Below are 21,640 nucleotides of genomic sequence, written 5' to 3' on the forward strand. Positions count from 1 at the left end.
CCTTAAACATGTATTAACTTATTGCAAATAACTAGCAAAAGAACTCTTTTACAGCACACAGTTGAAAACACATGTCTGGAACTAAGTGGGGATTCCATGGCTATTGTTCTAGATTTCAGAATCATATGCTTAGAAGTTCTAGTTAAAATCATGCAATTGCTGAAAAGGCAAATGAAGATCAAAGACAGAACTACAAATCTTCAGACATATGAGAATCATAAGAGAAAAATGTCATACAGTCAAGAGAAGAGAAATTTTTAAGAAGCAATAGGAAGGTGAGTGAAGGTATAAATGCTTCAGGGAGGTCAACAGGTGAGAATTACAAAGTAGATTGGATTTGAACTACTACAAATCTATTGGGTTTGACTACTAAAATTAGTGGAAATAGGTATAATAGAAAAAAATTTCTGGGTTAATAAAACCTGTATTCAGTTCTGCCTCTATCACCTACATGCTGTGGAAACTTAGGTAAGTCGTTTACCTTCTCTGAGGCTCAGTTCCTTTATCATAGGGATAGTAATGAAGGGTACTTTATACCAAGCAAAATATGTATGTTAAAGTACCTTTAATCTGTCATGTTAATGTATAAAAGGCATTGGTTTTGAATAATACATTAATATAATATTTAAAATCAATACTGATTTTAAAATAGTTTATGAGAATCTTGTTAGAACTTTTCTAGGATATCGAGTTTAAAAATACACAAAAGTGGACTTCCCTGGTGGCTCAGTGGTTAAGAATCTGCCTGCCAATGCAGGGGATACAGGTTCGAGCCCTGGTCCAGGAAGATCCCACATGCCGCGGAGCAACTAAGCCCGTGCGCCACAACTACTCAGCCTGTGCTCTAGAGCCTGCGAGCCACAACTACTGAGCCCACGTGCTGCAACTACTGAAGCCCGGGCTCCTAGAGCCCATGCTCCCCAACAAGAGAAGCCAGTGCAATGAGAAGCCCGCACACCACAACGGAGAGTAGCCCCTGCTCACCACAACTAGAGAAAGCCCGCACACAGCAATGAAGACGCAACACAGCCAATAAATAAATAAATATAAATAAATAGATAAAAAAAAAATACACAAAAGTAAGCTTGTTGAGGGCAGGGACTTTATCCATCTTGAATACCCCATAGTGAATGAACAGATGATTGGATGAGAAGGGTCGATATGAACTTTCATATACGGATGTAAGCGTCTTCTAATAGGGGAAAAAAATTTAACAAAAGCATGAAATTTTCTTCTCTATGAACTAAAATTCACTCTAAATGCTGAACCATTATTATTTTTTAAGAAGAAAAAGGACTTAGGTGCTAAGAGTATTGATTCTCCCTAAACTGTGTGTTGGACTTATTTTAAATGATCTACTGAAAGAAAAACTTCTAAATTTAGGGAACTATTATTTTCCCCAACTCTATAAGAAAGTAAAACCAAATATTAATATGAATAGATCACTCTGCATAAAACAGGTCAGCAAAATTAATCAAGAGTTTTAGATTTCTAATAAATGAGCTGCTAGACAGTTTCACTATTTGGTAGCTTATTTTATTTTTCTACCTGTACATTGGAATTGGTGCCAGACCCACCCTAAAAATTAACAGGTGTTTTCAAAGATGGCTGATCTTATAATTTAACTGTTACTTTTAGAACCTCTGGGAGTAGTTCTCACATCTAACAAAGTACATAATCCCCAGCATCCACTTTACTGTTCCCAGGCCATGAAACCTTGTTGGAGAACAATTTTTTAAAAAAGATTTGCTGGGCTTCCCTGGTGGCGCAGTGGTTGAGAATCTGCCTGCTAATGCAGACACGGGTTCGAGCCCTGGTCTGGGAAGATCCCACATGCTGTGGAGCAACTAGGCCCGTGAGCCACAACTACTGAGCCTGTGCTCCACAACAAGAGAGGCCACGATAGTGAGAGGCCTGCACACCACAATGAAGAGTGGCCCCCGCTTGCTGCAACTAGAGGAAGCCCTCGCACAGAAACGAAGACCTAACACAGCCTAAATAAATAAATAAATAAATAAATAAAGGTGCTAAAAAAAAAAAAAAGATTTGCTGATGTGGCTCAGTACGAATTCAAGTTATCCAACTTTAAGAAGCCCTCGGACATTCATGGTCATACTTGTATTCACCAAGTTCTCTATAACTACGGTTACAAATCTTTTTTTTTCCTGAAAGCCCCATGCTCATGTTTGTTCATTCACCTTCTACTTACTGAGAAAACCAATATAATCTGTCCAATGAGATTCCTCCATTTTCCTCCCCACCTCAAAAATCTCTTCAGTTTCTGCTCCTTCCACTCATTATGGAATAACATACTCCTCTTTTATCTGGAAGTCACTTCTCTGTCTGTACCTGGAATCCTATCCACTCTTGACTCTTCCAGAATCATGTCCCCTTTCTTCCCTTTCTCTGCTGCATCTTAACTTTTCCTTACTACTAGTTACTTCCCTCTGTCTATAAATCTCTCAGATCTCCAAGATTCTGTGCTACTATTCCATCTCTCCTCCTTTGACCAATATCCTTTTTAGGATAGTAATCCTCACTTATTTCCTCCACTTCTTGATCCAGTCACCCATTAACTTTTTGCATCTGGATTTTGCCTCCGTATGTATACTACAACTGCTCTCTCAAACATCACCATTGCTTTCTTAATGGTCAAACTCTATTTTCAAACCTCATCCTCCTTGGCCCTTTGGCCCTTTGAGATGGTTGACTGCCCCCTTTCTCTATTTGCTTCAGTTAGTCTGTGTTCACATCCCTCTCTGACTGCTCCTCTACCTGTGAAAGTGGTTCCTTCCTTCTGTTCCTTTAGAGTAGGCATTTTAGGTTCTAACCTCAACCCCTTCCATTACCCCTCAGTGATCTCACTCATTCCCACAGCTACAAAGACAACTTTAAGAGGAATAACTCCTATGTCTCTATCACAAATGTGACCTTCCTCAAGTTACCTTTTAACTGCCTGTTGGGCATCTTCCCTGCCATGTGTCTCAAAGGCTACTGGTTCAAACAGATCTCACAGTCTCCCCCTTTCCCAAACCAGCTTCTCCTCTCCCCTACTTCTTACTCCTTTTAATTGGGCTACCATGTTCCCAGTATCTCAAACTGAAAAGCTTAAGTCATATTTGATTTTTCTTCTTTTAACCCCAAATCCAATACAGGTTATCAAAACTTGTCAAAATTACCCCCAGAATAACAGTCAGAAAAGATAGAGAGTGACACATTTAGTTAGAAGACCTAAGCAAGTCACACTTATTTAAGCTTTTGTTTCCACATTAGTAAAATGGTACCAATAACGATGTTCATTGTAATAATTCCTTAAATACCACAATAAATCCTTCTCTGATTTCCCAAACAAATGTGTTATCCCCAGCCTCTGAACTTCAGTAAGACTTCATCTGTATTTCTCTTATGGCATCTATCATACACCTCACTATATATTTTACATAGCTGTTTGTGGACATATCTTATTCCCCTTCCTGAGAGGAACTGTCAGCTCCTTTGGTTTGGGAACCATGTCTTATTTCCTTTTATTTTCCAATTTGAAGGCTGTAGAGTGCCCTTCCCAAAGTAGGAGCTCTGCAAGTGGAAAATCAATGAAAATGATTAATATAATTTGGATTATATCTACTGATGGAATAAAAATATTTCCCCATTTCTGAGTCATGTTATATACCAGAATGCATAAATCCCTTGACTAAAATGACAATAAATGGAAAATAAGGAAGATCAGGAGCAACCAAAAATAAAAAGGCTGAACAGAGTTAGAAGGATATCATGAGAGAAGCGGATTGAGATCAGTTTAATTACAGGGAGAAGTAAAGATTAGACAAACTGGAAGGTGAAAGAGGATAAAGTTGCCATTTAGGAGCCTCAGCTTATTATAAATATTGTAATTTAGCCAGAATCTTCTACTGAGGGAATTTAAAAGAACAAACAAAAAGGCATATACTTAGATAAATAAAATGTATCTGGACAGGATTTTCAAGCTGCTCTGCAAAACCAGTTAGATTATTTTTGTTTACAAAGCATGGGGATTGAAATTTGTTTTATCCCTCAATACTGTAAAGAGTTAGAAGCTGAAAATGTTAAAGTTAAAATGATCATTTTTCTTTAACCCTCTGCTGCATCTTCTCCCTGAGAAACTATTTGCTTCTTTGCAGTTGAACACAACCATAATGAGGCAGGCTCAGTGTTACAAATATGTTATGTACTTGCATACATACTTCTGATTTCTCTGCTTTTGTGATTACACTCTAGCTGGTGAGGATGGGGGAGAGGAGTGGTATGTGGGTGGGTCTCTGGATCCTAATTCACCTACATCATCAATCGTCCTTAATTCACAAATGTTCCTCTCCCATATCTGCATTGTTCGATTTCAGTTCCAACTCTGCTGTTTTGTAACCGAATGGTTTGGGGCCAATTAAGAACTTCAGTTCCAAGAAGGTTGGGACCTTGTTTTGTTCACTGCTCTATCTCCAGTTCTTGGGGTAATTTTTGGTGCATAGTGGGCAATCGATAAAAATTAACTGAATAGGCAGGAGCTTCAGTGAAAATTCACTGATAGGTGGTAGTGGGTGGCTGGGCGCGGAGGGGCGTGGAGGAGCCGAGCTGGCCTGCGGTGGGCCTGGAGCCAAAGACGTGGCAGCGAAGCTGCCGGGTCCTTCATGGTGAAAGATTTGGGGACATTTCTCTCTCCTTTGTGTAGTTGATAGTTTGGGCAGTGAAGATATGGCGGACAGTGTCAAAACTTTTCTACAGGACCTTGCCAGGGGAATCAAAGACTCCATCTGGGGAATTTGCACCATCTCAAAGCTAGAAGGTCGAAAGCTAGAAGGTCGAAGTCAACAGAAGAGAGAGGAGCAGCGTCGAAGAAGGGCAAGCAGTGTCCTGGCTCAGAGGAGAGCCCAGAGTATAGAGAGGAAGCAAGACAGTGAACCACATGTTGTTAGTCGAATTTTTCAGTGCTGCACTTGGAATGGTGGGATATTCTGGTTGTCTCCTCTTGTTTTATTGAGTGTTTATTCCTGTGCTTCAGTCAGCAGTGGGCCAAATTATTGGTGAACCATCACTTCCTGGGGATGTTTGGTTGTGGCCAGAATTCTTCCTCACGTCAAATTTCAGTGCTCTTTGGGTGCTCCCCGTTTGTGCTTAGTAAAGTTGTGAACGCAATCGGGTTTCAGGATATAGCTGATCTGGCATTCGAGGTATCAGGGAGGAAAGCTCACCCATTCGCTACTTTCAGCAAAATAATTGCTGACATGCTCTTCAACCTTTTGCTGCAGGCTCTTTTTCTCCTCCAAGGGATGTTTATGAGTCTCTTCCCAATCCATCTTGTTGGTCAGCTGGTTAGTCTCCTGCACATGTCTCTTCTCTACTCACTATACTGCTTCAAATATCGTTGGTTCAATAAAGGAATTGAAATTCACCAGCAGTTGTAAAACATAGAAAGAATTGGCCTTACTACATTGCATTTGGTTTGCCCTTGTCTTTCCTCACAGCAATGCGGTCCTCCTACATTGACAGTGGCTGCCTCCTTTCTATCCTATTTCCTTTATTCATTATCAGCGCCTTTTCCAATTGCACCTCTTCTCCTTGGTGGTTTTCTTAAGCAACAGACTCTTCCACAAGATGGTCTACCTGCAGTTGCCCTGAGTAGCTCAACTTCTGCAGTAAAGTTCCCCTCACCTTACCCATGTCCTGCCAAACTGAAAGCTGCTGCAGGCCACTGAGTCACTTGCCTTCAAGAGGGGATGGGCGGGATTGGAGGGGCGCCATGGCAGCTCTTTTCCTTGTTCACCTCCCCCACCAGGGAAGGCAACACCAACTCTGCCAAGGGCCCTGTGCATATTCCCCTCTTTCTGAGAAATCGGGAATTTTTTATTTAACATCTTTATTGGAGTATAATTGCTTTACAGTGGTGTGTTATTTTCTGCTTTATAACAAAGTGAATCAGCTATACGTATACATATATCCCCATATATCTTCCCTCTTGCATCTCCCTCCCTCCCACCCTCCCTATCCCACCCCTCTAGGAGGTCACAAAGCACCGAGCTGATCTCCCTATGCTATGCAGTTGCTTCCCACTAGCTATCTATTTTACATTTGGTAGTGTATATAAGTCCATGCCACTCTCTTTGTCCCAGCTTACCATTCTCCCTGCCCGTGGCCTCAAGTCCATTCACTAGTAGTGCTGAGTCTTTATTCCTGTCTTGCCCCTAGGTTCTTCATGACCATTTTTCTTTTCTTTTCTTTATTCCATATATATGTTAACATACGGTATTTGTTTTTCTCTTTCTGACTTCATTCTGTATGACAGACTCTAGGTCCTTCCACCTAACTAAAAATAACTCACTTTCGCTTTTTATGGCTGAGTAATATTCCATTGTATATATGGGCCATATCTTTATCCATTCATCTCTTGAAGGGCACTTAGGGTGCTTCCATGTCCTGGGTATTGTAAATAGAGCTGCAATGAACACTGTGGTAGATGACCCTTTCTGTATTATGGTTTCCTCAGGGTATATGCCCAGCAGTGGGATTGCTGGGTCGTATGGTAGTTCTATTTTTAGATTTTTAAGGAACCTCCATACAGTTCTCCATAGTGGCTGTATCAATTTACATTCCCACCAACAGTGCAAGAGGGTTCCCTTTTCTCCACACCCTCTCCAGCATTTATTGTTTCTACATTTTTTGATAATGGCCATTCTGACCAGTGTGAGATGATAGCTCATTGTAGTTTTGATTTGCATTTCTCTAATGATTAATGATGTTGAGCATTCTTTCATGTGTTTGTTGGCAATCTGTATATCTTCCTTGAAGAAATGTCTACTTAGGTCTTCTGCCCATTTTTAGATTGGGTTGTTTGTTTTTTTGATATTGAGCTGCTTGAGCCGCTTGTAAATTTTGGAAATTAATGCTTTATCAGTTGCTTCATTTGCAAATATTTTCTCCCATTCTGAGGGTTGTCTTTTCGTCTTGTTTGTGGTTTCCTTTGCTGTGCAAAAGCTTTTAAGTTTCATTAGGTCCCATTTGTTTATTTTTGTTTTTATTTCCATTTCTCTAGGAGCTGGGTAAAAAAGAATCTTGCTGTGATTTATGTCAGAGTGTTCTGCCTATGTTTTCCTCTAAGAGTTTGATAGTGTCTGGCCTTACATTTAGATCTTTAATCCATTTTGAGTTTATTTTTGTGTATGGTGTTAGGGAGTGTTCTAATTTCATACTTTCACATGTACCTGTCCAGTTTTCCCAGCACCACTTATTGAAGAGGCTGTCTTTTCTCCATTGTATATTCTTGCCTCCTTTATCAAAGGTAAGGTGACCATATGTGCGTGGGTTTATCTCTGGGCTTTCTATTCTGTTCCATTCATCTATATTTCTGTTTCTGTGCCAGTACCATACTGTCTTGATTACTGTAGCTTTGTAGTATAGTCGGAAGTCAGGGAGCCTGATTCCTCCAGCTCCATTTTTCATTCTCAAGATTGCTTTGGCTATTTGGGGTCTCTTGTGTTTGCATACAAATTGTGAAAATTTTTGTTTTAGTTCTGTAAAAAATGCCAGTGGTAGTTTCATACGGATTGCATTAAATCTGTAGATTGCTTTGTAGAGTCATTTTCACAATGTTGATACTTCCAATCCAAGAACATGGTATATCTCTCCATCTATTTGTATCATCTTTAATTTCTTTCATCAGTGTCTTATAATTTTCTGCATACAGGTCTTTTGTCTCCTTAGGTAGGTTTATTCCTAGATATTTTATTCTTTTTGTTGCAATGGTAAACGGGAGTGTTTTCTTAATTTCACTTTCAGATTTTTCATCAATAGTATATAGGTATGCAAGAGACTTCTGTGCATTAATTTTGTATCCTGCTACTTTACCATATTCATTGATTAGCTCTAGTAGTTTTCTGGTAGCATCTTTAGGATTCTCTATGTATAGTATCATGTCATCTGCAAACTGTTGACAGCTTTACTTCTTCTCTTCCGATTTGGATTCCTTTTATTTCTTTTTCTTCTCTGATTGCTGTGGCTAACACTTCCAAAATTATGTTGAATAATAGTGGTGAGAATGGGCAACCTTGTCTTGTTCCTGATCTTAGTGGAAATGGTTTCAGTTTTTCACCATTGAGGGTGATGCGGCCTATGGGTTTGTCATATATATGGCCTTTATTATGTTGAGGAAAGTTCCCTTTATGCCTACTTTCTGAGGTGTTTTTATCATAAATGGGTGTTGAGTTTTGTCAAAAGCCTTCTCTGCATCTACTGAGATGATCATATGGTTTTTCTCCTTCAATTTGTTAACATGCTGTATCACATTGATTGATTGGCGTATATTGAAAATCCTTGCATTGCTGGGATAAACCCCACTTGATCATGGTGTGTAATCCTTTTAATGTGATGTTGGATTCTGTTTGCTAGTATTTTGTTGAGGATTTTTACATCTATATTCCTCAGTGACATTGGCCTGTAGTTTCCTTTCTTTGTGACATCTTTGTCTGGTTTTGGTATCAGGGTGATGGTGGCCTCATAGAATGAGTTTGGGAGTGTTCCTCCCTCTGCTATATTTTGGAAGATTTTGAGAAGGATAGTTGTTAACTCTTCTCTAAATATTTGAAAGATCTCGCCTGTGAAGGCATCTGGTCTTGGGCTTTTGCTTATTGGAAGATTTTTCATCACAGTTTCAATTTCATAACTTGTGATTGCTCTGTTCATATTTTCTATTTCTTCCTGGTTCAGTCATGGAGGGTCATACCTTTCTAAGAATTTGTCCATTTCTTCCAGGTTGTCCATTTTATTGGCATAGAGTTGCTTGTAGTAATCTCTCATGATCCTTTGTATTTCTGCAATGTCAGTTGTTACTTCTCCTTTTTCATTTCTAATTCTACTGATTTGAGTTTTCTCCCTTTTTTTCCTGATGAGTCTGGCTAATGGTTTATCAATTTTGTTTATCTTCTCAAAGAACCAGCTGTTATGATTTCTTTCCTTCTGCTAAATTTGGAGTTTTTTTTCTTCTTCTTTCTGTAATTCTTTTAGGTGTAAGGTTAGGTTGTTTATTTGAGGTGTTTCTTGTTTCTTAAGGTAGGGTTGTAATGCTAAAATCTTCCCTCTTATAAATGCATTTGCTGCATCCCATAAGTTTTGGGTCGTCGTGTTTTCACTTTCATTTGTTTCTAGGTATTTTTTGAGTTCCTCTTTGATTTCTTCAGTGATCTCTTGGTTACTTAGTAGTGTATTGTTTAGCCTCCATGTGTTTGTACTTTGTACAGATTTTTTCCTGTAACTGATATCTAGTCTCATAGTGTTGTGGTCAGAAAACATACTTGATACGATTTCAATTTTCTTAAATTTATCAAGGCTAGATTTGTGACCCAAGATATGATCTATCCTGGAGATTGTTCCATAAGCACTTGAGAAAAATGTGTATTCTGTTGTTTTTGGATGGAATGTCCTATAAATATCAATTAAGCCCATCTTGTTTAATGTATCATTTAAAGCTTGTGTTTCCTTATTTATTTTCATTTTGGATGATCTGTCCATTGGTGAAATTAGGGTGCTAAAGTCTCCTACTATGATTGTGTTACTGTCGATTTCCCCTTTTATGGCTGTTAGTATTTGCCTTATATATTGAGGTGCTCCTATGTTGGGTACATAAATATTTACAATTGTTGTATCTTCTTCTTGGATTGATCCCTTGATCATTATGTAGTGTCCTTCTTTGTCTCTTGTAATAGTCTTTGTTTTAAAGTCTATTTTGTCTGATATGAGAATTGCTACTCCAGCTTTCTTTTGATTTCCATTTGCTTGGAATATTTTTCTATCCCCTCACTTTCAGTCTGTATGCATCCTAAGGTCTGAAGTGGGACTCTTGTACACAGCATATATACGGGTCTTGTTTTTGTATCCATTCAGCCAGTCTATGCCTTTTGGTTAGAGCATTTAATCCATTTACATTTAAGGTAATTATCGATATGTATGTTCCTAACCATTTTCTTAATTGTTTTGGGATTATTATTGTAGATCTTTTCCTTCTCTTGTGTCTCCTGCCTAGAGAAGTTCCTTTAGCATTTGTTGTAAAGCTTGTCTGGTGGTGCTGAATTCTCTTAGCTTTTGCTTGTCTTTAAAGCTTTTAATTTCTCCTGAAAATCTGAATGAAATCCTTGCTGGGTAGAGTAATCGTGGTTGTAGTTTTTTCCTTTTCATCACTTTAAATATGTCCTGCCACTCCCTTCGGGCTTGCAGAGTTTCTGCTGAAAGTTCAGCTGTTAACCTTATAGGGATTCCCTTGTATGTTATTTGTTGTTTTTCCCTTGCTACTTTTAATACTTTTTTCTTTATATTTAGTTTTTGATAGTTTGATTAATATGTGTCTTGGCGTCTTTCTCCTTGAATTAATCCTGCATGGGACTCTCGGTACTTCCTGGACTTGACTGACTATTTCCTTTCCCATATTAGGGAAGTTTTCAACTATAATCTCTTCAAATATTTTCTCAGTCCCTTTCTTTTTATCTTCTTCTTCTGGGAACCCTATAATTCGAATGTTGGTGCATTTAATGTTGTCCCAGAGGTCTGAGACTGTACTCAATTCTTTTCATTCTTTTTTGTTTATTCTGCTCTGCAGTGTTTATTTCCACTCTTTTATCTTCCAGGTCACTTATCCCTGCTTCTGCCTCCGTCATTCTACTATTGATCCCTTCTAGAGAATTTTTTATTTCATTTATTGCATTGTTCATCATTGTTTGCTCTTTAGTTCTTCTAGGTTCTTATTACACGTTTCTTGTTTTTTCTCCATTCTATTTCCAAGATTTTGGATCATCTTTACTATCATTATTCTGAATTCTTTTTAAGGTAGACTGCCTATTTCCTCTTCTTTTGTTTGGTCTGGTTTGGTTTTGCCTTGCTTCGTCATCTGCTGTGTGTTTCTCTGTCTTCTCATTTTGCTTAACTTACTGTGTTTGGGGTCTTCTTTTCACAGGCTGCAGGTTCATAGTTCCCGTTGTTTTTGGTGTCTGCCATAAGTGGCTAAGGTTGGTTCAGTGGGTTGTGTAGGCTTCCTGGTGGAGGGGACTAGTGCCTGTGTTCTGGTGGATGAGGCTGGATCTTGTCTTTCTGGTGGGCAGGTCCACGTCTGGTGGTGTTTTGGGGTCTTTGTGACATTATGTTTTTAGGCAGCCTCTCTGCTAATGGGTGAGGTTGTATTCTTGCCTTACTAGTTGTTTGGCATAGGGTGTCCAGCACTGTAGCTTGCTGGTCGTTGAGTGGAGTTGCGTGTTTATGTTGAGGTGGAGATCTCTGGGATATATTCGCTGTTTGATATTATGTGGAGCTGGATGGTCTCTGGTGGACCAATGTCCTGAACTTGGCTCTCCCACCTCAGAGGCACAGCCCTGATGACTGGCCAGAGCACCAAGAGCCTGTTATGCACACGGCTCAGAATAAAAGGGAGAAAAAAAGAAAGAAAGAAAGAAAAAGATAAAATAAATAAAATAAAATAGTTATTAAAATAAAAAATAATTATTAAAAAATTTTTTAAATAAAAAGTAAAGAAGAGAGCAACCAAACCAAAAAACAAATCCACCAATGATAACAAGTGCTAAAAACTATACTAAAAAAAGGAAAAACAAAAACAGGCAGAGAGAACCCTAAGACAAATGGTAAAAGCAAAGCTATACACACAACATCACACACAGAAGCATATATATAAACACTCACAAAAAGAGAAAAAGGGAAAAAAATATACATATCGTTGCTCCCAAAGTCCACCTCCTCAATTTGTGATGATTCGTTATCTATTCAGGTATTCCACAGATGCAGGGTACATCACATTGATTGTGCAGATTTAATTTGCTGCTCCTGAGGCTGCTAGGAGAGATTTCCCTTTCTCTTCTTTGTTTGCACCGCTCCTGGGGTTCAGCTTTGGATTTGGCTCTGCCTCTGCATGTAGGTCACCTGAGGGCATCTATTCTTCGCTCAGACAGGACAGGGTTAAAGGAGCAGCTGATTTGGGGACTCTGGCTCACTCAGGCAGGTGGAGGGAGGGGTATGGGAATGCAGGGTGAGCGTGCGGTGGCAGAGGCCAGCGTGATATTGCAACTGCCTGAGGTGTGCCGTGTGTTCTCCCGGGGAAGTTGTCCCTTGATCACGGGACCCTGGCAGTGGCAGGCTGCACAGGTTCCTGGGAGGGGAGGTGTGGGTAGTGACCTGTGCTTGCACACAGGTTTCTTGGTGGCAGCAGCAGCAGCCTTAGTGTCCCATGCCCATCTCTGGGATCCACGCTGATAGCCGTGGCTCGTGCCTGTCTCTGGAGCTCCTTTAAGCAGTGCTCTTAATCCCCTCTCCTTGTGCACCAGGAAACAAAGAGGCAAGAAAAATTCTCTTGCCTCTTTGGCAGCTCCAGACTTTTGCCAGACTCCCTCCTGGCTAGCTGTGGTGCACTAACCCCCTTCAGGCTGTGTTCACATAGCCAACCCCAGTCCTCTCCCTGGGATCTGACTTCCGAAGCTCAAGTCTCAGTTCCCAGCCCCCACCCACCCCGGCGGGCGAGCAGACAAGCCTCTCGGGCTGGTGAGTCCTGGTCGGCGCTGATCCTCTGTGCAGGGATCTCTCTGCTTTGCCCTCTGCACCCCTGTTGCTGCACTCTCCTCCGTGGCTCCGAAGCTCCCCCCCTCTGCCACCCACAGTCTCCACCCGCAAAGGGGCTTCCTAATGTGTGGAAACCTTTCCTCGTTCACATCTCCCTCCCAGAGGTGCAGGTCCCATCCTTATTGTTTTGTCTCTGTTTTTTCTTTTGCCCTACCCAGGTACGTGGGGAGTTTCTTGCCTTTTGGGAAGTCTGAGGTCTTGTGCCAGCATTCAGCAGGTGTTCTGTAGGAGTTGTTCCACATGTAGATGTATTTCTGTTGTATTTGTGGGGTGGAAGGTTATCTCCATGTCCTACTCTTCTGCCATCTTCAGGAATCGGGATTTTTGTCTTCGGTGCAGATAAGGCAGAATCTTCCAGACATCAGTATGGATTTTAAACACCGGTGAGTCTGAAAGGACCACAGGTTTTTCTGCTCTTTTCTAGCATTTGCCAGCCCCCATGCCTGGACTGATTTGAATTTCTCCCTGTGCCATTTATCTTCCCACTTCCCCTTCCTGCCTTCCACCACCCTTGGATGAATGGGTTTTTGTAATTCTAGCTGTTGTATTTTGTGGACTTGTTATTTTTGTTTTTCTGTGAAGTACACATATTGGATGTGGGAGTAAAGGAGGCTCTGCTACTCCTGGTCACTCCCTTTATAGCCATCACTGTCTTGTTTCTTGTAACTCAGGTTACATTTGTTCTTTTGCTCCACTACAAGGAAAACAAGCCTGAAGAGATGGAACAGGAGGAAAGACCTCACAGCTAGATCTGCTAGGTTTTGAGAAGTGATTTTCTTCCTTCCCCTTGAAGGGGAAAAAAGCCTTTTTCACTGGTACATTTAATGTGCCCCCAACTATAGGGAGGTACCAATTTTGGACAAGTGCCATTGCAGCACAGAATGCTCAGAGAACCTGAACTTTTAAACTCTGGAGATCTGAACTTTACTGTTGGCCACTGATGGGTCTGCCTGGTATTTCAAAGGATATTGGGCGCTGCAAATAGGAACTGAAAGGGTAAACTTATTAAACCCATTAAACCTGTGGGAAAAAAATTCACTGAATAAATGACAACTTCTCTGTGCTGCTGTTTTCTCACTTTTTTAGAACTAAATGAGATAAAATATGTAAATTGCCTAGCATGGAGTATATATCCAATAAATATTAATTCTTCTATTTCCTCATTAACTAAAGAATAAGAATGCATCCAAAGTCACATAAGAATCACTTGCAAAGAAGGCTGGAATTCAAATGATTCGATATATAAAATCTCTCCATGGATATATCTTAGGCAAACACAACACTTCTCACATCATGAAAAAAAAGTGCTATCTAGAACTAATTCTTTGAGAGCCAGGGATGTCAAGTGTAATATGCATTCAAGTATGCATATTCCCCAGTTTATTTGTGAAAGGAAGAAAAAGAGTGAGAGGGAAAAGGGGAAAGCATAAAGTGATTGGCCAAGTTGTAGAAAGAGGTACAGTCTCATCTCCGAGGCCTTCCTCATGTCTCCCTTCCCCCCCCCCCACATTTTTCAGATTTGTTGCTTAAACACTTGATTCTGCAAAAGGAGAAAGCAGCTGCTTTACTATAATCACATTCTCTCTTGATTTATACATAGATGTATGAAAACTCCAGGAAATGTCCAAAACAGTCACCCTCTCCAACACAGAGCCTGTAAGCTCATAGGTTCACACACGCACATGTGCACAACTAACAGCCTCTCTAGCTAAAGAGACATGAGACAATAATTTTTAAATGAATAAAGAAAGAAGAAAGATGGGAGATAGATACAAGCAGAAGAATAGTATTAATATATACTTCCCACTCAACTAGACTAGTACCAAGTGTGTTACCCTAATTTAACACTTTGTTTTCCACAGCTGAAGCAAATGATCAATTTTATTTTTGAGAGAGAGGAGAATTGTTTCCTGCAGTAGTAGAAAAATAAAATAAAGAGAAAAGCAAAGAATTGTGGTATTATTATTCGGGGCACACTGTTTCTATTTGTGAAACTTTTGTCCTTATAACCCCATAGAAGAACCTCCTGTCGCAGCAGCTAAAGTAAGGCCGTGTGTGTGTGTGTGTGTGTGTGTGTTTGTGTGTGTGTGTGTTGAGGAAGGCTTATTACTGTGGGAAATTTTTTTTTTCTTTTCTCCTCAAAATGAGTCAGAGAATAATATCCTAGTTTGTATAATATAAGGTTAAATATCTTTGTAGAAAATATAATAATGTAATTTTCAAAAGACCTCATTTCTAGGCACAAAAGTTCATACACCGTAGGAAACAAAGGCATGGAGACACTTTTGAACTTTTGACTTTTCATTTTCTTCTTCCTAGCCCATATCTCAATGGTAAATCTAAATAGACTAAAGACTCCAACCGCCAATGCAACAGGTGATAGTTTTATATGAAGCCTGTGAAAGAACTTTGTCCCTTTTTTCTTTAGTTCAAAGTGCACAAAGGGTGGTGCTATAGAAGCAGAAAGACTTTATAACCCAAGAATTTCCATGCTACTTGGAACTGTTGCATCTCTGAGGCACATGGTTGTCTGGAGCTAAAGATGACTTTGTTAATATTAATGATCAGAAAGTAACTTTATAACTGGAAGAACTCCAACAATCTGATTTTAGGAATCTAGTAGCTGACTCACCCTTCTTGTTTAAGCTATCAACTTCTGAGGAATTACTAGGTTGGTACAAGAGTTTGCATGATATAGCTTACCTGTTCAGGATTTTGCACTACATATTGCCTAATAGTGGTCTGCGGATATGTAGTGACTTTCACTGTTGGAGAATGGAGTTCCTGTGAAGAAAAGATAAAAGTTGCATATAATCATAGTTATTTAGTGACCTTGGAGCCAGAATAATAGGGAGCAATTTTCAGAGTGAAATTTTAAAAACCATTTACATAAATGATGACATATGAATTTATGTTTTGGTTAATTTCAGTCTCAAAAACATACATGAAAGAGTGTGTTTATGGGCTCAGCACCATGCTAGGTACTTCTATTATACTCATTGCATAGTAATTCATCACACATTCCAAACTATGTTTGATGAGAGTTTCAAAATATTTGTTTCATTGTAAATGCCCCCACATGATTAGAAGAATATATAGCTTAATATTTATTAATCAGATCTTCTGTTTGGAAAGGACATCCTATAATTTAAAAAATGAAAGGAGACGCAAAGAGAAAACTGTGTGTGTATACACTTAAACATTTAAATCTTCAGTGTGGTGGCAGGCAAGGGCCATAAATAACGTTAAAAGGGAGACAAAACACCAGAACAAAGTCATTTGTAAATTTTTGATGGAAAAAGAATGGGTATCATTAATATAAAGAGAGTTTTTATACCTCGGTGAGAAAAAAAAATCTTCACATTAATAGAAAAATGAGCAAACGGTATGAAAGCAGAAAAGAAGAAAAGCAAATGATTAACAAACAACAACAATTATTCAAACAAACTAAGAATCAAATAAACATAACAAAAGAATACCATATTTTAACTGGGAAAATGTTAAAATAATAATGCTGATGAGGGCACAGTGGGAGGAGCATTTTCCTGTGGAGAGGGGAAAGATTAAATAATCATTCATAAGCTGAAATATGTAGCCATCAAAATAATGATCTTGATAATACAAATTTACATTAAAAAGCTCATAATATTATATAAGATTAAGTGAGAATGAAGATATAAAACTGCATATATGGTATGATCTTAATTTTTTTATTTGAATGGAAGAAAACACAACAAAATGCTAAGAGTACTATCTCTGGGTAGGGGATGGGCCATGAGTGAATTTTATTTTTTCTTCTTTATGTTCTTCTGTATTTCCAAATTTTCTAGAATAAACATTTTTTGTCAGAAGTAAAATTTACAGCAAACTTAATTCTAGAGCCCTTTATTATGAAAAATAACAGTAAATGCAATTTTATGACTGGATTTGAGTGTAGTGAACAGCTCTGTGATTTAAGTAGACTTACTTTTCTGAGCTAATCCTATGTTGGTGGTCCATCCCGTGGGGCTCCACTTTTAACTCAGTTGTAGCCTTTATTCCACTGTCCTATGTTTTGTTAGGTGTGTGACCCATGTTAGTCTGAGTTCTTTGGGAGTAGTGATTGGTTCCAATTCATCTTTGTGCAATATTTGGTACATACTTGGCACTCAGCAAATGTTCGCTGAATAAATGCATGACTCTAACTGATCTAGCTTTAGGCCAGGCCGAATTGGGACATGGTAGGCAAACTTTTCTTTGATAATCTTACTTGTTCTGAATAATATCACCTTTTCCTCACTGTACCCCAGGTCTAGAGACCAGCTTTTGTCCATTTGGCCCTTCACTATTCAAGTTCACATCATGACACTTCAGTCTGGGCAGGCATGTTTTCTCAGAACAGTATCTTTCTCCCTCCTGTCCTCCAAATCCTGCAGCCTTTATACTCCCCTCCTGTGTACTAACAAACTTAGAATGTCATATGGTTTATTTACTCAGAATTTACTTTTTAATATGTGGGACTAGCTCATTAAACACATATTTGTTAATATGGTATTTAATTATTATTACAGGTACCTTTGGAGATATAATGTGTACACTCAAAAATAATCTTAAAAGTGGGATTATTAGGTCATAAAGGTTAAGGGAACTTGACCTTGTGTGTCTTTCAAATCATGCACCTTGGAGAAGGGCTAGTTCTGACCCTGTAAGTTATTCTCTCTGGATATAAATGTACAGTATTATCATTCACAAAGTCACATCCACAATCAATCCAAGATCTAGGTACTTCATTTCTGCTCAGATCAAGGACCCTTAAAGTATACATAATCAGGGCTTCCCTGGTGGCGCAGTGGTTGAGAGTCTGCCTGCCAGTGCAGGGGACACGGGTTCGAGCCCTGGTCTGGGAGGATCCCACATGCCGCGGAGTGGCTGGGCCCGTGAGCCACAATTGCTGAGCCTGCGTGTCTGGAGCCTGTGCTCCGCAACAGGAGAGGCTGCGATGGTGAGAGGCCTGCGCACTGCGATGAAGAGTGGCCCCCGCTTGCCACAACTAGAGAAAGCCCTCGCACAGAAACGAAGACCCAACACAGCCATAAATAAATAAAAATAAATTTTAAAAAATATATATATACACATAATCAGTGGGAGATCCTTGGCAAAAAATAAACTGCACTCAAACAATAACAATCAGATTGAGTAGACAATGAAATTGAAAACCTCAATTCACAGCACTTGCTTCATATTCCTATAATGGGCTGAGCTGACTTTCATATGTAAGGCTCTCCTTTCCAGTTTTATGTTCCTGAATTTTTGTGAATGTGTAAAGCTTTATGAGGGCCTAAAGATCACTTAAACATACAAGCAAGGTTTACACAAAAAGAAATTAATCTAATCTAATCCATATCTTATTTTACCTGTTCAGTATTTGGGGTTTTATGTAGAGTGCTTGGGGCACAAGTAGATATTTTCAGAGTTGGAGAATGAAGTTCCTGTTGATAGAAACAAAAGGGGGTTCAGAAACTATTACTGAGCAGTGTCATTTAAATGTCTTAGGTTAAGGTATTATTATTTCCTTTATTTTTATAATAACCCAATTTGTCAGAAATAAGAACGTTATTTAGTGCTTTCTTAGATGATGTCCATCTTTCCAAAGAGCACATTACCAATTCCTTTGTCAGCATTGCGAGTAATCTAATGAAAAATAATTTCTAGAATGCTTTCATAACAATACATACTTCTTGCACTTTTAGTTTGCATCCCTTTTTTTGCTTTTTTGAGAACTCGGCTGATGTATCCCCCAATGTTATTGTATGTCTGCAATTAACAAGATTTAAAATTTATCAAACAAAAACATTAAATGTAAAAAAATCTGAAACCAATATAGGAAACTACCTTTGAAAACTCAACTAAGACTACTGCTCTTAGATTACTTCAAGCTGATTTTTAATTCTGCTTCGTGTGATCTGCTTCTAGTTTAATTTCAAAGAGTAGGTTCTGATGTTAAAGAATGATCCATAAAGATGAGAGTATGATTTTTGATAATGATTAGATAAAATGGTCACTCTATCGATTATGCTGGCATTCTTTACGTTTTTCCCAGATCAGCAAATTGCATAACTTCATCAGTGTGCAAAGAGTTGACAGCATTACTCAATTTCTTCATACATTACTATAATTTACAACCAATTGACACAACTCCAGGATATATTCCTAAAATGATAAAAATAGTGTTTTCTTCAGATCAAGGAGGTATTAAAAATCGGAATCACAGACTTACAAGGGAAACACTGACAGACTAATACCGAAGTATAGCTATAATGTAGGTGTAACATGCTGTTCTTAAAACAGGACTGTGCATTTACTCAGACTGCCAAATGTTCTGCACACTGTGGTTTTCCTTTTGGTTCAACTTGTAACATTTTCAATCTTCCTCCCTCTGTTACATCAACAGCAACACTGCAAGCTTAATGTTTCTAGGCAGACTTTGAATAGGTTCCCAGATTTCCTGCTGGTAGCTGAGAATAATTGCTCAGGCAAATGCACAGAATTAAAGACTTTAGACCAAACAGGTACGTGTTCTTCAGTTTAGGAAAATGGCTACAAATACAACCAAGTGCAGGTGGATTTGGCCCACAGATCCAACAGGAATAAGTTCAGAAAGACAAAAAAGGTGCTTTTTAGTTATGCAATAGTGCATGAATACACTCTAACATAAAAATTTATAAAGTCAAAGATCTTCCCTTAACCATCCTCCCTTCATTCAAATCTCTTACCCATATTTATACATATATGTATAAATAATATTTACTGCTTTTATTATTCTGCAATGTAAGCCTAACAATATCTCATATTATAGATTAATGTCTTAATTCATTATTTTAAATTATAGTGTTCCATAATGTTTGTTTGATAGTTTACTTATCTATCTTTTTAAAATTGTTTCCAGGTTTCCACTATGCTGCAGAGCATACTTGTGCAATGTGAGTATTTCTCTAGAATCCCACAAAGTGGAATTACTAGGGCACAGAATATGTGCATTATTCATTTTAACACATACTGCCCAATTGATTTCTCAAATGGCTATGCCAATTCCACATCCATCAGCAAAGTGTAAAATTACTCATGTGTGAAAGATGCTTTTATGAAAACTTTTAGCCTTTTTAGGCTGTGGCTAGTAATACTAGGGTTATTTTGAGAATACAGTTAGTGCACACTGCCTGGTACCTTGTTCTATAGATAGTAGTTCTTTCCCTTTCCCTTTACCCTATTCAAATCTGATGACATCAGCAAATTAAACAGAATGAGACTTAACTAGCTATGTGGAGTAGCTTTTAAGATGAAAGAGTACACTGAGAAGTTTTATAAACTTGCTGAAATTAACCCAAGTAGGAATACACACACATACACAAATATATATATGTGTGTGTGTGTATATGTATCTTACATCTTTAGGGCATATATTGATAGGCAGTTACTTTACTCAGATGCCAAGATAGCAGATATTCAAAAGGCAAATTGGTGTATTTGCACAAAGACTAGTCTAGTGCTAAAATGAAGAAATTATTCAATCTTCTTATATTTGGAAAGCTGGTACATTAATTCCACAAATTATGCTTTACTTAATTGTTCTGAGCCTTCATTATTAGAATTGATCTAGGCAAATGTGGCTTTTCCCATACAACCCTATGGAAACGAAGGACAAATGGAATGACTTCAAAAAGTAAAATATTAAGGAGATAGCTTAATATGGGTCAAAGAGATTAAGACATATGGCAGTGACCAGCATGAGTTTAAATTGCAGCAGTATTAGACTTATCATAAGGTGGAAAAAAACCTATCTGAATATAAGGTGTATTAATTTCAGAAAAACTTGCTAAAGAAAACCCTTTTCCCCTGAAAGTCTACGGAATTAGGTAAGTAGTGTGAGTAAAGGTCCAAAATGAACATTGTCTTGATGATGGAAGTTACTTTCAGTGGCATCTAGCTCTAGGCAGGATTGCAGCAAGTCATCCCACAAGTAGCTATTGCCTATTCTACAGGAAGTGATCAAAAATGTTTGTGAATGAATGAATGGATGAATGAAGAGGATGTCTTAGTTTTAAAGGCATCTCAGGAATAGAAATCTAAATCTCTCTCTTGATAACCTACATCAATGTTTAATTTTCAGTGTCACTCATCTGTATAGAGCTTCCTTAAATTCTTCATGTTGAAATCATTAAATCTAATGAATAGTTACATCTTTTGTACTTATGCCCTCTATGCCATAGCCCCATGTTCCTTATAACAAAATAATTGAAGGCTGGGGAAGGGGTGGTGGTGACTATCATAATATAGTGGAAAGAGTCCTGTGCTTGAAGTCCAGAGACCTAGGTTCTACTTCTAGTTATACCACTATACCACCAGCCAGCTGGGATAATGAACAACTCATGCCATCTTCCTGAGCTTGTTTCCTCATGTGAGAAACGGGATGTGGGTATGTGTAAGTGTGGATTGGAGGATCTTTAAGCCCCATTCTATTTCCGACATTCTGTGAATATAAGAGGTCACTCCCAGCTTATTTTTCCATACAGACAAGACAATTTCAAATCCTTTAAACTTGTCAGTCTTGTATTCCTTTGATGAAGATGATAATGACAACTAACACCTATTAAGAGCTTTCTATGCCAAATATGTTACATAGATCATCTTATTTAACACTGAGAAAAACTGCCATCAGAAAGGTACTACTATAACCCCATTTTACATATGAGTAAAGTTAGACAAAGATAGGTTAAGTAGCTAGCTGAAGATCACACAGCTAATACTAAGGTGTTGGGATTCCAACTCAAGTAGCGTGATGCTACTTAATCACTAAATCCAGAACTCATGCCCTTAATCACTATACTTTCCCACACCTATATCCTGCCTCATTATATTTTCTGTTTTTCAAGTTGTGGAACAAAATTCTCCTGTTAGATTTGACTAATTCTCATAATAAGAGGCTAGATATTTGACTCTTTTTATTATTTACTATCAAAAGTAACTTTTT

General features: G+C 38.5%; 1 protein-coding gene and 1 pseudogene across 5 annotated transcripts in view; one reads left to right on the forward strand and one right to left on the reverse strand.

Annotated features, from left to right (window-relative positions):
• The window catches only part of POF1B (POF1B actin binding protein), a 104,719-nt gene that overhangs the window by 72,720 nt on the left and 10,359 nt on the right, over positions 1-21,640 (reverse strand). For all 4 annotated transcript variants that reach the window (XM_082377257.1, XM_082377256.1, XM_082377259.1 and 1 more), the window contains 2 exons: positions 18,027-18,101; positions 15,337-15,417 (listed from right to left, as the gene is read on the reverse strand). In XM_082377257.1, the coding sequence (XP_082233383.1) occupies positions 15,337-15,417; positions 18,027-18,101 (156 nt within the window). The remainder of the gene's footprint in view (positions 1-15,336; positions 15,418-18,026; positions 18,102-21,640) is intronic.
• LOC309620638 (etoposide-induced protein 2.4 homolog pseudogene) lies at positions 1,878-12,719 on the forward strand (annotated as a pseudogene). Its single transcript has one exon. The product of its transcript is annotated as an etoposide-induced protein 2.4 homolog pseudogene (transcript).

The sequence above is a fragment of the Balaenoptera borealis genome (assembly GCF_965194805.1).
Source record: "Balaenoptera borealis genome assembly, chromosome: X".
In the NCBI taxonomy this organism is placed as follows: Eukaryota; Metazoa; Chordata; class Mammalia; order Artiodactyla; family Balaenopteridae; genus Balaenoptera; species Balaenoptera borealis.